Here is a 12477-nt window from a genome sequence, read left to right on the forward strand (position 1 = left end):
CGTGTGCATTTCTCTCTGGGTGTGTGCTGATTGCCTCTCTGCTGTGCTTCATTTGTGTGGCTGTTTTTACCAAAGCCTTTTCTGAGCGGCCTCAGGCACACACACATGGGTGTGCATTCACTCAGCCTGCCATTTACATACTAAAGGCCTCATGCCTGGCCTATAAAACACACAGCAGTGCAGTATTTCGTGTGTCGGTGCAGGACTGCGAGCAGTGCTGTTTATTTCTTGCTGCTCAGCCACTTTCCTCTCTGTTCCGAGGACGTCTGCTCTGATCTGGTGTCTGTTAACAAAATAAACTTCGTTTTGCTTTTACTGATAGTGGCTAATGAAGGCTGACCTCCAACCAGTAAACATGGCAACAGCTGACCTGTAAGAGGCAGCAGGTGTCCCAGCAAATATTTGTTGACTGGCCCATATGCTGATAAAAGGTAGTGCGTAGTTTCCTTGGCGACCTAGACTTTGATCTAGTTGCTGCAGTTTCCTGTTTTACCTTTCAGCTTGAATTTGTTCACTTAAAGCTTTATAGTCTTTCAGTAATTCGAGAGCGGTTGTCTCGGTAACTTGATTAACCTAATTTAAACCGAATTAGTTGATTGTTAAAAATAAAATAAAAAATAAATTCAGCAGTGATTAATTTGCCTAGTGGTAATTAACATATTTCAAAGTCTTCATTTATTTTTTTATTTATTTTTTTATTATATATTTTTTTTCTCTCCCTTTTTCATTTTATCTCCCAATCTGATTCTGCCAATTAACCCACCTGTATGTAGCTCCAGACACCAGGAGGGTAAGGACTAAACAAACATCTCCAATAAATGTGCAGCCAGCCACCAATTTTTTTGAGCTGTTGCCAACCTAGCATTGCAGGGCAGCCATCACAAGGTCCACCAGCTAACAGATGCCATCGACCCACCTAGCTAGAGCACAGCCAGTTGTGCTCCCTCTGGTTCTGGCTGCTGATGGCATATGCTATAATTATTTACTGATGGACCATTTATAGGCATTTGCAGGTTGTGCTTAAAGGCTTCCTACTTGAACCAGTTGAACCTACTTAGCCAGTTAAGATGTAAATGCACCAGCTAACGGACGCCTGTGCTGGCCAACATCTCCTAATAGTGATGAGAGGAGAGCGCACCATCTACCCACCTAGCTAGAGCAAAGGCGATTTTGCTCCCTCTGGTTCTGGCTGCTGATGGCATAAACTATAATTATACAATAATGAATTTAATTAACTTTTTTTTAAGTTTATTAAAGTCATAATTATTACATGAATCACCCAAATACAGGTAGATAACTAGTACTAATAGTGCTGTTTTACAGCAGCCAGCTCTAACTCTAGCTTGCAGACTTTGGAGCCAGCCCTAATCTGACTGACCACTCCTGGTCCAGCTAATCACTGCATTTAGACCTTAGTCCTTGATTGGCTGTGTGGTGTGAGTTAGATTTGGGTTGGAGTTGCAACCTGTAGGAAGGTAGTTCTGAGGGAGGACGGAGCACTGCTGAGTGTAATTAATGGTCAGTAGTTAATGCGGAATCTGCTCTAGTTCTAATTTGCTGCAAATGCTGGAAAAAAAGGCTTGACCATTGGAGTAGGTCCTAAGGTGACAACCCTGTAGGGGTGTGAAATGATGGGCCGGACCAGTGGTGAAAGGTAAAGGTATTTGAAATGCTCCTTTTTCCACAAACAGAGGTGCCCAGCAGGTGGGGGAAAGAGCCAATATGCTTGTGCATCATCAGTTTGTTGCTTGTTTTCTTTCTTTCAGAGACAAAAGAAGAGCTTGAGCAGCTGACCGCTGAAATCAAGAAGAATGCCAACTTGGCACGGACCAAGCTGAAAAGTGAGTCTCTGGGAGGAATATGAGTCGTGAGGGGGAAATCTGATGGCTTAATGCTGTGTTCACATGCTAGTCAGAAGATCCTACTTGGCTTCCCACAAGTCAGAATTAAGAGCATGTCCCGTTCAGGTGCTTTGTTGTCGGAGCGACATAAAAAAAAAAGCCAGCTTATGTAATGTAACTTTCACCATGCTGGTGTATTCGGACACACCTTTAAAATCTACATATTCAATCCTTATTAGAACAATTTTGAGAGGTAATATAGTTAAACACATATAACTAAAAAGAAATGATGAGCAGTTCTGCCCAATTAACACTCTTACTAAAGCTCTTATTATATAAAAACCTCCAAACTAGTCAGCAGAAACATGCTGTCCAAAAACTTATGTCTTTTAATTAAAGTGAAGCGCACAGTTTGATTGTTCAACAAGTGACAACATAATCATATTAGGCCACAAATAAAAAAATAGGAGATATTTCTACATGCAAAACACCTCGTCAACCTCCCCTGCAACTCACTCGCATTTAGCAGGCTAAAGATTCGCCACAAGGGGGGCGCTATTAGCACTCGATTTAGCATTCGGTTCCTTCGCATCACTGACGCCGTTACAATACATCCGCTTTACTTTGTGCCGCGTTGACCCCAGAAGTTTAATTACCATGATCATCCTAGTTCTACAGCCCTCTTGACCCTGGGAGTTGTAGCTGAGTGCTCCGACTGCTGAGCTGCTGCTGAGCTGCTGATGAAAGCCCCATGAGCAGCGATTCTGCAGAGCCCAACTGAGCTCTACCACTGAGGCCAATTCCCAGTGGTGCCCTCAGCCATCGAAGCCCAGCATTCAGATAGTGTAGAGAGAATGCTGGCAAAGGTTCTCTCGGCTGAAATGCTCTATATGGCCAAATGTTTGTGGACACCCCTTCTACTAAATGTATTCAGCTACTTTAAGTTGCACCTGTTGCTGACACAGATGTGCAAATGCACTCTCACACACACACAGCTGGTCCAGTCACTATAGAAAAGTATAAACATGACCCTGTTGGCACCATGCTGCTGCCTAATGCCAGACGTGGGCTAGAGGGGTATAAAGCCCCCCAGCATTGAGCTGTGGAGCAGTGGAAGTACTGTGTTCTCTGAAATAATGTGTGTGTGTGTGTGTATCTCTCTCTCTCTCTCTCTCTCTCTCTCTCTCTCTCTCTCTCTCTCTCTCTCTCTCTTTCTCTTTCTCTTTCTCTTTCTCTTTCTCTTTCTCTTTCTCTTTCTCTTTCTCTCTCTCTCTCTCTCTCTCTCTCTCTCTCTCTCTCTCTCTCTCTCTCTCTCTCTCTCTCTCCCCTCAGCTATGCAACAGTGTTTGCCTCCAGAAGACCAAGCCAATCGTGCCTCGGTAGATGTCCGCATCCAAAGAACCCAGGTGAAGATCTAGTCCATCCTTACCCCTCTTCTTCACAGGATCGTCCTCATATCTGTGCATTTGTCCCCTTCAGTATTTTTTCTTTTCTCTAAGGAGAACCGGAGAACCCCTAGGACTAGGTTTTGGGGGGTGTGTTTACGCTCTTTTCTTCTTTCTCTGTGTGTCTGCGCAGTACACGGTCTTGTCACGGAAGTTTGTGGAGGTGATGACCCAGTACAACGAGACCCAGGTGTCCTTCAGAGAGAGAAGCAAAAGCCGAATCCAGAGACAGCTCGAGATCAGTGAGACCTCACTTTTTAAACATCATATTAGGGGTGGGCAAAAGGGCAGAAATATCATAGTGTGATATTTGGGTATCACTTGGGACACATGGTGAGGTATTGTATGATTGCATTCAGCCACATAAAAGCATCTGTGAGGTCAGATACTTGATGTGGGATGATTAGTTCTGGACACTCCAGGTAATCCCAAAGGTATTGGATGGAGCATCATCAATCCAGAGACTGCAGCTCCACTGTGATTGGGAGGGGGCGTGGTTTATAGATCTCTATGTCATGCTTGAAATCGGACATTGGGTGCACCTAAAGTGGCTGAATTAACTAATTATTAGGGGCGTCTGGATGCTTTTGGAGATCTAGTGTCCTGGAAGTTATGGAAGTTGTCCAGAAAAAATCATGGGTATGTCCGTATTTATTATAGACAAGATCACCCAGATCTGTTGACCAGTAAATCATCCGTAATCATGCGTTATTATGAGTGAGGTCTTTCAAGTTTGGTTTGAGATGATCTCCTGACTTCTGATTTGACAGCTAGGCTAGAAAAGAAAGCCACAACGCTTGCTGAAGCTCACTGATCTGGGTGTTGCCTCCTAAATAGGGGCTGTGTGTGAGTCTCAGTGTAAGTGTGCATGTATGTGAGTGTGTGTCTCCCAGTGAGAGTAGCTTAATGAGGTCCCTGATTCGCCACTGACACATGAGACGGCTCACTCTGTCACCAGAGACTCTGTTGTAGCCGTTGCCCAGGTAACACACGAGTGGAGAGCCAGGTACACCTCAGCACAATGAGTCAAAGGCAGCGGGTCATGTGACTGGATCTATATTCATGCTTAGGATCTTCTCACCGTGTGTCAGCAATTGGATTTGTCAGTAGAAAGTCTTGTGATTGTTGTAGCACCTATATTTCTAAGCGTGGACCCCAGGAGACCAGAGCTGATGGACCAATTTTTAGTCCATCAGTCCATTTCAGTTTTTTGCACACTGTACACTTACTGGCCACTTTATCTGAAACCCCCTGCCATGGGGCATCACCTTTATGGACTTTGTGGCACATTTGTTAATGCACAGTAATATATGTATTAGTCTCTGTATTATCAATAAAAAGAGTTTTAGCTTTAGATTAGATTTAGATTTAGATTTTTACTTTCACTATTATTTCACTATATATTTTTATTTCAAGTCAATGCTTTCACAAGATAATATTACTTAATATTAGTCATTAGTAATATTAATAATATTATTAAATATTACTTAAAATGAGTATTAAAAAATAAATGCAGAAAAAAATTACAACAGTCTCAACATTATTCTCACAATAGGCTATGATTTTGCTTTGCACTATATATTTCTTTTGTATTTATTTATTATTATAATAATTAAATAATAATAAATATAAAGGGAAAAAATACACACACATAATTTTACATTTTTTTTTCAGTGCTTTAGTGAGTGCATTCGCTGTTTACAGGCAGGAATACATGAGTGTAAATAAAGATGCTGAGTTACACTCTTTCTCCCTGGGATCCTCCCTCCTTTGCTTCTCTCCCTAGGTACCATAAACATGGGCATAGTCCGCTGGGAGAAGCTGGGCTATTCTACAATAATGTGCTAATTATATGGATGTTATATGGAGGGTTTATGAATATGAACTTGAGATGTACCTTCTCTGTGAATCATCAGTGATTAGTTGGCAGGTTATGCAATTAAATTCTCCTTTTGGTGTTTATTACAGTAAGAATGGGGAGTGATGGGGTGGGGAGTAATGGCCTGACGACCCTGTTTTAAAAAGTGATTATTCAGTTAATTGCTGGATTAGATCAGTAGCTGGAAATAGATGATGGATTCAACAATTACTCGTGTGATTGATAGTGGTGGGTCTTGAATGTCTAGAATGTTTTTTCTCTCTGACACACACACACACACACACACAACAACAACAACAACAACAACAACAAATGTATGTAAACCCCTGGGACACTACTGTACTGTAAATAACACAAAAACACTCTCCTACCCACCCAAGCCTTTTCTTACCTTACGAAATTCTGAGGCTGGTGAACCTCAGGGTATTTGGGTAAATCGCTTTCTTGACTTGTGATCTTGCAGCTGGAAGACTGACCACAAACGAGGAACTGGAAGACATGCTGGAGAGCGGGAACCCGTCCATTTTCACCTCCGATGTAAGTTTAATGCTGACTGAAATCTCTGTGTGCACAAAGCCCGGTTTTTACAAAGCTTGATTAGCTAAAGTTTTTTTTTTTTTTTTTTTTTTTGCAAATTTACAATAGAATAATAGAAGACTAGAATAATAATAATATCATTTAATAATATCATTTTAGCAGTTAAAAGTCTCTTCTTTTCCCCTTAGATCATCTCAGACTCGCAGATCACCCGGCAGGCACTGAACGAAATCGAGTCCCGACACAAAGACATCATACGTCTGGAGTCCAGCATCAAAGAGCTCCACGAGATGTTTATGGACATGGCCATGTTGGTGGAGACACAGGTACAGTGCTATGTGCTTCTCCCAACAGTGTCCAGAAAACTGCTAGCCTCTCGAGGGGAAAGAATTGCCATGTGGACGACATGTTATGTTGTGATTTTTGCTACATATTGTGATCTACAATATGCAGCAAAGTGTAAAGGGCATTTATATTAAAGCCACTTCCAGGTGACCCAGCGGACTGCTAATATGACCCAAGGATCGCTGGTTCGAATCCCGGGTATGCTGCCTGCCATCAGCAGCCGCAGATCGAGAGAGCACAATTGGCTTTGCTCTCTCCGGGTGGGTATCAGATGGCTCTCTCTCTCCTCCCACATCACTTCAGTGTGATGCTAGCCGGCATGGGGGTCTGCTAGCCGATGCATCAGAGCTGGGGATGCTGCGCTGTCATCCGAGCACGTTGGTTGCCCGGTGACGTTGCATCGGCAGCAGTTTACAGTTGTGCATGTGTCTGAGGAGGCATGTGTCAATCCTCACCCTCAACCGTCGGTCGGACGTAGATGATAGAGATGCACCGATACCACTTTTTCCTTTCTGATACAGATACCGATACCAGATTTTTTTTTAAGTATCTACCCATATTGAGTACTAATCCCGATACCAACTCTAAATACTCGATAGATGGCTATAAATCCTGATAAAAAAACAGAATGTACTGGTTGAGTAACTGCACATTTGAAAAGTTTCAGAGCTATGAAACAATGATAATCGCCACAAAGCAAGTAGGGAAGCATAAATTTGCTAAGCTCGACCAAACAGCTTTTTATTTGGTGTTTAAAATTCACATTTCATTACAAGTACATGTCTCTATGTAAAAAGATACTAAACTTTAGTATGTGGCCTTTAAACAAGCTGCTTAAACTCAACTTTTGGTTTTAGAACCAAAAAAGCACCACATGGAAAAAAAGGTGATAAAAGTTTCATTAAATGTCTGTTTAATAGTAATAACTGTAATAAAAATAAATAAATAAAAGTACGGCGTCAAAAAGCTTCATGGTATCTGTGCTCTCTATTGCTGATACCGATATTGTGTGTGTCGGTGCCAGTATCGGCACAGATACCAATACAGTATCAGTATCGGTCCAACATTAGTCAGATGCATTACGTAATATGTGATGGAGTACGAGTGGGTTGGGTAATTGGCTAAAATTCTAAAATTGGGAGGAAAATTGTCCAAGTTTGTTGCGTCAGTGACTGGGTTAGGGTTCATCAAACCGCATGCAGGAATAGTCACAGCACCACAGCACATTGAGTGATCCATTAGAGCACTTAATGTCAGTATTGCAGCAGCCACTGCAATTATAACCATTAACAAATTACATACTACGCAGTCCTCCTTATTTATAATAGCTGGGTACCTTGTGCTCTCTGCGCTTTAGGATGAATTATAAGACCCTCAGGAATGTCTTCTCATATAATTTGCGTGTCTTATGTCATTTATAGGGCGAGATGATTGACAACATAGAGAAAAATGTGAGTAACGCAGTGGACTATGTAAGCAAAGCCAACGAAGAGTGCAAGAAAGCTGTGCGGTACCAGAAGAGAGCCCGCAGGGTATGAAAACAACCCCCTCCACACACACAGAGGCTCTCACTTTACCTCATAGTGCTTATGAGCATGCAGGTTTCAGCATGCCGAAAGCTCGCACCAGAAGGCTTCTATTCATTTCAGCAATGCACTAACCCACTTACCCTGCACACTGTTTTGGCTGCTTTCTTCCTTCAGCTCTTATCAAACTCATTCCCAGACCCTGGTACCTCTAACCACCGTCACGTAAATGACCTGGAGTAGCCCTGTTCTGGACACCTTAAGGATATGGGATTTTAAAGCTTTATGGTCTTTAAATGTCCTTTAGGCATCAAGTTCTAACATTTATACTGGTATGAGTAATGAAAATTGTGTATTATACCAACTAAGAATAGTCAAATATAAACAGCTGATGATGGTCATGTGATCAGAAACCCAGTCTGATAATCCAATACGCTGAAAAGGCATAGCATGCATATACAGTAGGTGTTAAAGGTGAAGGTGTTAAAAGCAGGGGAAATGGACAAGCGTAAGGATCTGAGCAGGTACTGACTGCAGTGGTCAGTACCTATTGAAAGTGCTTCAAGAAAGGGCAACCGATGAACCGGCAGCAGGGTCATGAGCACTTGAGGCTCATTAAAGCGATCCATGGAGACCCCACCTCACATCTTACAGGGCTTAAAGAAGGATCTGCTGCTAATGTCTAGGTGCCAGATACCACAGGACATCTTCAGGGGTCTACTCTGTCCTGCTCAGTATTAGTGGTGCTAATGTTATGGCTGGTCAGTGTATAAATAATAAAACTGACTTTCATGCATGCCTTATTTAATTGCATCAGATGTGTTAAAGCAAGGACACAAGGCTGGGTACTCCAGAATATAGGACCTTGACCACAATGCCCAATAAGCAGCTGTTGACCCCAGCTTTCCAAGCTGGAAAATGCACATACAAAATGTTCCATTACTGTACCAGTGTGTTAAATATAATTACAGATTTCAGCTATATCGCCTAGAAATGTTTGAGGACCATAGCTGGGAATGACTGCGTACAGTAGGGGTTTCAGTCCCACCCCAATTGTGCTCTCTCCGACTCTGGATGCTGATAGTAAATCACTGTGGCTTGGGATTTTAACTCGTGACCCTCAGGCCATAGTGAGAGTGCATTAGACCACTGAGTCACTGGGAGCTCTTCTAAGCTTTATAGTAAACTATTAATTCTAAATATGTTTGAGAATTGATGCAGTGTTAATTATATAATATATGCATATAATTATATTATTATGCGAAACATAATATTGAAATTCTTTGATATATTCATATATTTATTTTTTACACCCTACTAAAGGTGAGTAGAAATGGGACACCACCATAAAACTATGCACTGGCTCTGGGAGGTCCATGAGGATTGCATTGAACCCCCTGACTTAACACTGCAGTGACTGCCAACCTTTTTATTTTTGTTTTCTGGACAGAAATATATCATTTTGGCTCTGATTGCGCTGGTGATCATTGCTGTGCTTGCACTAATCGTGGGTCTGTCAGTGGGCCTCTCAGCAAAATCCACTAAAACTCCCGCCTCCTCCTCTTCCTCCTCCTCTACTACCACTGCAGACAATCCCGCATAAGCATGTTGCCCTGACCGATCGCAGAGCAGGTATTACCATGCAAGCGTGTGAGAACACATAATCACAGCTGCCAGATGTTAACAGCTTAACAGATTGTCTCCTGTTGTTTGTTCTTCTTCTCTCTTCCACAGAAAAAGGTGTATCTTGCCATCTGTTTAGCGGTGTGTGCTGTTGTTGTTCTACTGGTCATCGTTGGAGTCTTTGCTAGTTAGCCAAGAGCCCACAACCAAAGAGCACACTCCTTAGTGCTGCGTCTGTCAAGCTATAAGCTTTGTTTACAGGAATACTCCAGTGTTTTGGAGCCTAATGTCTATCTGAAGTTTTTGTAGCATCCAGTCAGTTATCACAGACAGTTGCAGGTGCAGCATATCGTCGCTGTTATGCGAAACCCTCATACGTATCTTCACTTTGGCAACTTTACACTTTTAACTAAACCTTCTAAACTTTCAATGGACGTCAGTGTAAAAATATTTCACTTCGGAGCATTTCTATTGGTCCATTCACCAAGAACAACAGCCAGATTCACATTATGTCAATAGTGCGACACTGGCGATATGTAACACACACTTTATCTCCAAATGTTTGTGGACACTCCTTTTAATGAATGCATCCAGCTAATAAAATGGAGCAAATAAAACTCCAAGAACTTATAGGCACCATGCCTAATGCCAGGCGTGGGCTAGAGGGGTAGGAAGCCCCCAGCATTGAGCAATGCTCCTTCATAATCTAGTAGAAAGCCTTCTTCCCTGGACAGTAGAGACAGTTCCTCCAACAATATCCTTGATTTCAGAAGAAACACTGAATGAGCAGGTGTCCCAATACTTTTGTCCATATAATAAATAGTAAATTGGGTTACATTGGACAAATTTGACATTTATAATAGAAGCCAATCATAGTCTGGCATTGCTGCATGTTAGCCTCTGCTATGTCTGATTCAGGTCAGTGTACAGGGTCTGTATGCTACAAATATGGTGCATAAATGTTAGGATGAAAATGCTGGAGTGTTTCTTTAAGCCTTTCATGCTTTTTTTGTTTCTGTCTTCTCTTTAAATTCTATTTATAATGACTTCAGTCCTGTGTTTTGTTGCAAAGTTGCCCCATTTACTTCCCCAGTCTATAATTTCACATATGTAAATTTGCACCATGACCTACAGCTTTTGGCTGTTTTACGCCAAGAGCTTTCCTTAGACAGTGGGAATCAAATAGGCCTACCCAGCTAATGCCCTCATGTGGGCCTTCATGGGTGGAACGTGGGCTAGGTGGGTTCCAGGTGGGCATGGGCTCTGAGTGGGTTTGTACATGTGTTTTTACTGCGATCCAGATGAGCTTTATAAAGGAGTCCCATCTAGGCCCCATATGCAGGGTACAACTCAGATGGGGCCCATGTTTAACCCCTCCTGGTCCCATTACTGACCCTGGTGGCTCTCTGGTGGGCATCCAAATATGGGCTCAACATGGAACCCATGGATAAAACATTTTGGTTCCCGGTTGGACTCCCCATACAGGCCCCACATGGGCATATCATCATCACTCATGCAAAAACGCGTCTAAATATCTCCATCTTTTCTCCATAATGTGAATCTGACCATTGTTCTTTACGCTGTATCAGAATTTCATGATGATTGGACCAATAGAAACGCGCCGAAATGACTTGGAATACAATATTTTTCCATGGTTTTCCTACCTATCTACTGCAAATCTGCAATTTTGGAGATATGAGGTTTTATGCATGACCACAACAACATCCCTATTTTTAATAATCGGAAGCTTTATTCTCAGTGTTTGTTATGTGATGTTCCCTATGCTCAGCAACTGTTCATGTGTTGTCTTTCAGAGCTGTAAAACCAATATTTGCACATTTGAGTAGTGTTGTGCTATGCTAATGTCGCTAATGCTATGATGTGTAATTTTGGTTGCTGCCTGTGCTCGGAGAAGTCTGACTGAATGAGCTCAACACAGTCCCAACAATGTGGCCTTAAAACAGCCAAGCCTTACCCCAGCGAAGGATGAACTCTGCAATGACTCTGTGTACTCATTTAAAGAGGCGATGAGCAGTGACGTCCGGGTTGACCGGTCAAATTCATGACCTGGAGGGTTTATTGTTTATTCAGTTATGTCGGTTTTCTGTGATTTTCATTTCAGTTTCATTTCTGTTTCATCTCTACAGCCAAAATAAAAGTAACCACAGTTTGAACCAACAACATCTCAAACATCTGAAGTCTGTTGGTGCACAGCTCCCTCTAGTGGCTGAGAGGTTAAGCTGGTGTCATTTATTCATAGGTGCTGTCTAGTTGATTTGGTTTGTAGGATTTATGAGTGACAATGTTTGACTATAAGCAACAGGTCAGTGCAGATGTTCTACTTTTGCTATTAAAAAAAAATCAAATAGCCACCAGTCAGCACCAGTATGCGGATGACCTCATGCTAGCTTCTATTAAAGGACCAATATGAGAATATATCACTGCCTTTAAGACTTTAGACACATTAAGCATTTAGACACACACTATATATATATATATATATATATATATATATATATATATATATATATATATATATTGTGTGTGTGTGTGTGTGTGTGTATTCACAATATAAGGTGGTCTAATGACCATATAAGGTGGTCTTAATGTTATGGCTTTATATATATCACTGATCAACCTCATATTGTGTAGGCCCCCCTTGTGCCACCAAAAACAGCTCTGATCTGTCGAGGCATGGACTCCGCCAGACCTCTGAAGATGTCCTGTGGTATCCGGCACCGAGACATTGATAGCAGATCCTTCAGGCCTTGTAAGCTGCGAGGTTGGGGCCTGTAAGTAATTCACAGTGACGTGGCTTTGGTGTGAACCTCTTTGTCCTAGAGAAACAACAGGAATCCAGGAAGGTAGGAAGGTTTTTAAAAATGTATTCGTGGTGGAGGGATACATGCTGTAGTACGCTCTAACACAAAATAGTCCCCAGTCATTTTTCCCTCTCATATTTCCCAGGATTTAACCATCACCAGTATTATAATAATGTAAAAGTCATAACACCGTGCCTCTATATGGGAAGTGTAACTGATATAAAACACTGAGTAAATTCCAAAGCAGGGGTGGTCATAATATTTCGATATGACTGTAATTAATATACATTATATGAGCACCTTAAATTAGTCAGTTCACTTATATTTTACTGTATAGTTACACAGATAGGTGAAGATTTCTACTGGTGTATTTTGCTGTGCTTGCCAGGCCGTGTGGCCAAGTGCCGAACCCTAGTCTGGTACTGTGAGGCTGGTGCTGTTAGCCACTACACCAACCGT

General features: G+C 41.9%; 2 protein-coding genes across 2 annotated transcripts in view; one reads left to right on the forward strand and one right to left on the reverse strand.

The window, feature by feature from the left end:
- The window catches only part of LOC140557837 (piwi-like protein 1), a 24224-nt gene extending 18584 nt beyond the window's left edge, over positions 1-5640 (reverse strand). Inside the window, exon 1 of the mRNA XM_072682630.1 lies at positions 5557-5640. The gene's annotated coding sequence lies outside the window, so the exon portion shown is untranslated. The remainder of the gene's footprint in view (positions 1-5556) is intronic.
- The window catches only part of stx2b (syntaxin 2b), an 18904-nt gene extending 7539 nt beyond the window's left edge, over positions 1-11365 (forward strand). Inside the window, exons 4-10 of the mRNA XM_072682483.1 lie at positions 1767-1841; positions 3174-3247; positions 3420-3528; positions 5629-5702; positions 5891-6028; positions 7469-7579; positions 9308-11365. Of these exons, the coding sequence (XP_072538584.1) occupies positions 1767-1841; positions 3174-3247; positions 3420-3528; positions 5629-5702; positions 5891-6028; positions 7469-7579; positions 9308-9388 (662 nt within the window). The 3' untranslated portion in view covers positions 9389-11365. The remainder of the gene's footprint in view (positions 1-1766; positions 1842-3173; positions 3248-3419; positions 3529-5628; positions 5703-5890; positions 6029-7468; positions 7580-9307) is intronic.
- Positions 11366-12477: the final 1112 nt, after the last annotated feature.

The sequence above is a fragment of the Salminus brasiliensis genome, chromosome 6 (assembly GCF_030463535.1).
Source record: "Salminus brasiliensis chromosome 6, fSalBra1.hap2, whole genome shotgun sequence".
NCBI classification, from domain to species: domain Eukaryota; kingdom Metazoa; phylum Chordata; class Actinopteri; order Characiformes; family Bryconidae; genus Salminus; species Salminus brasiliensis.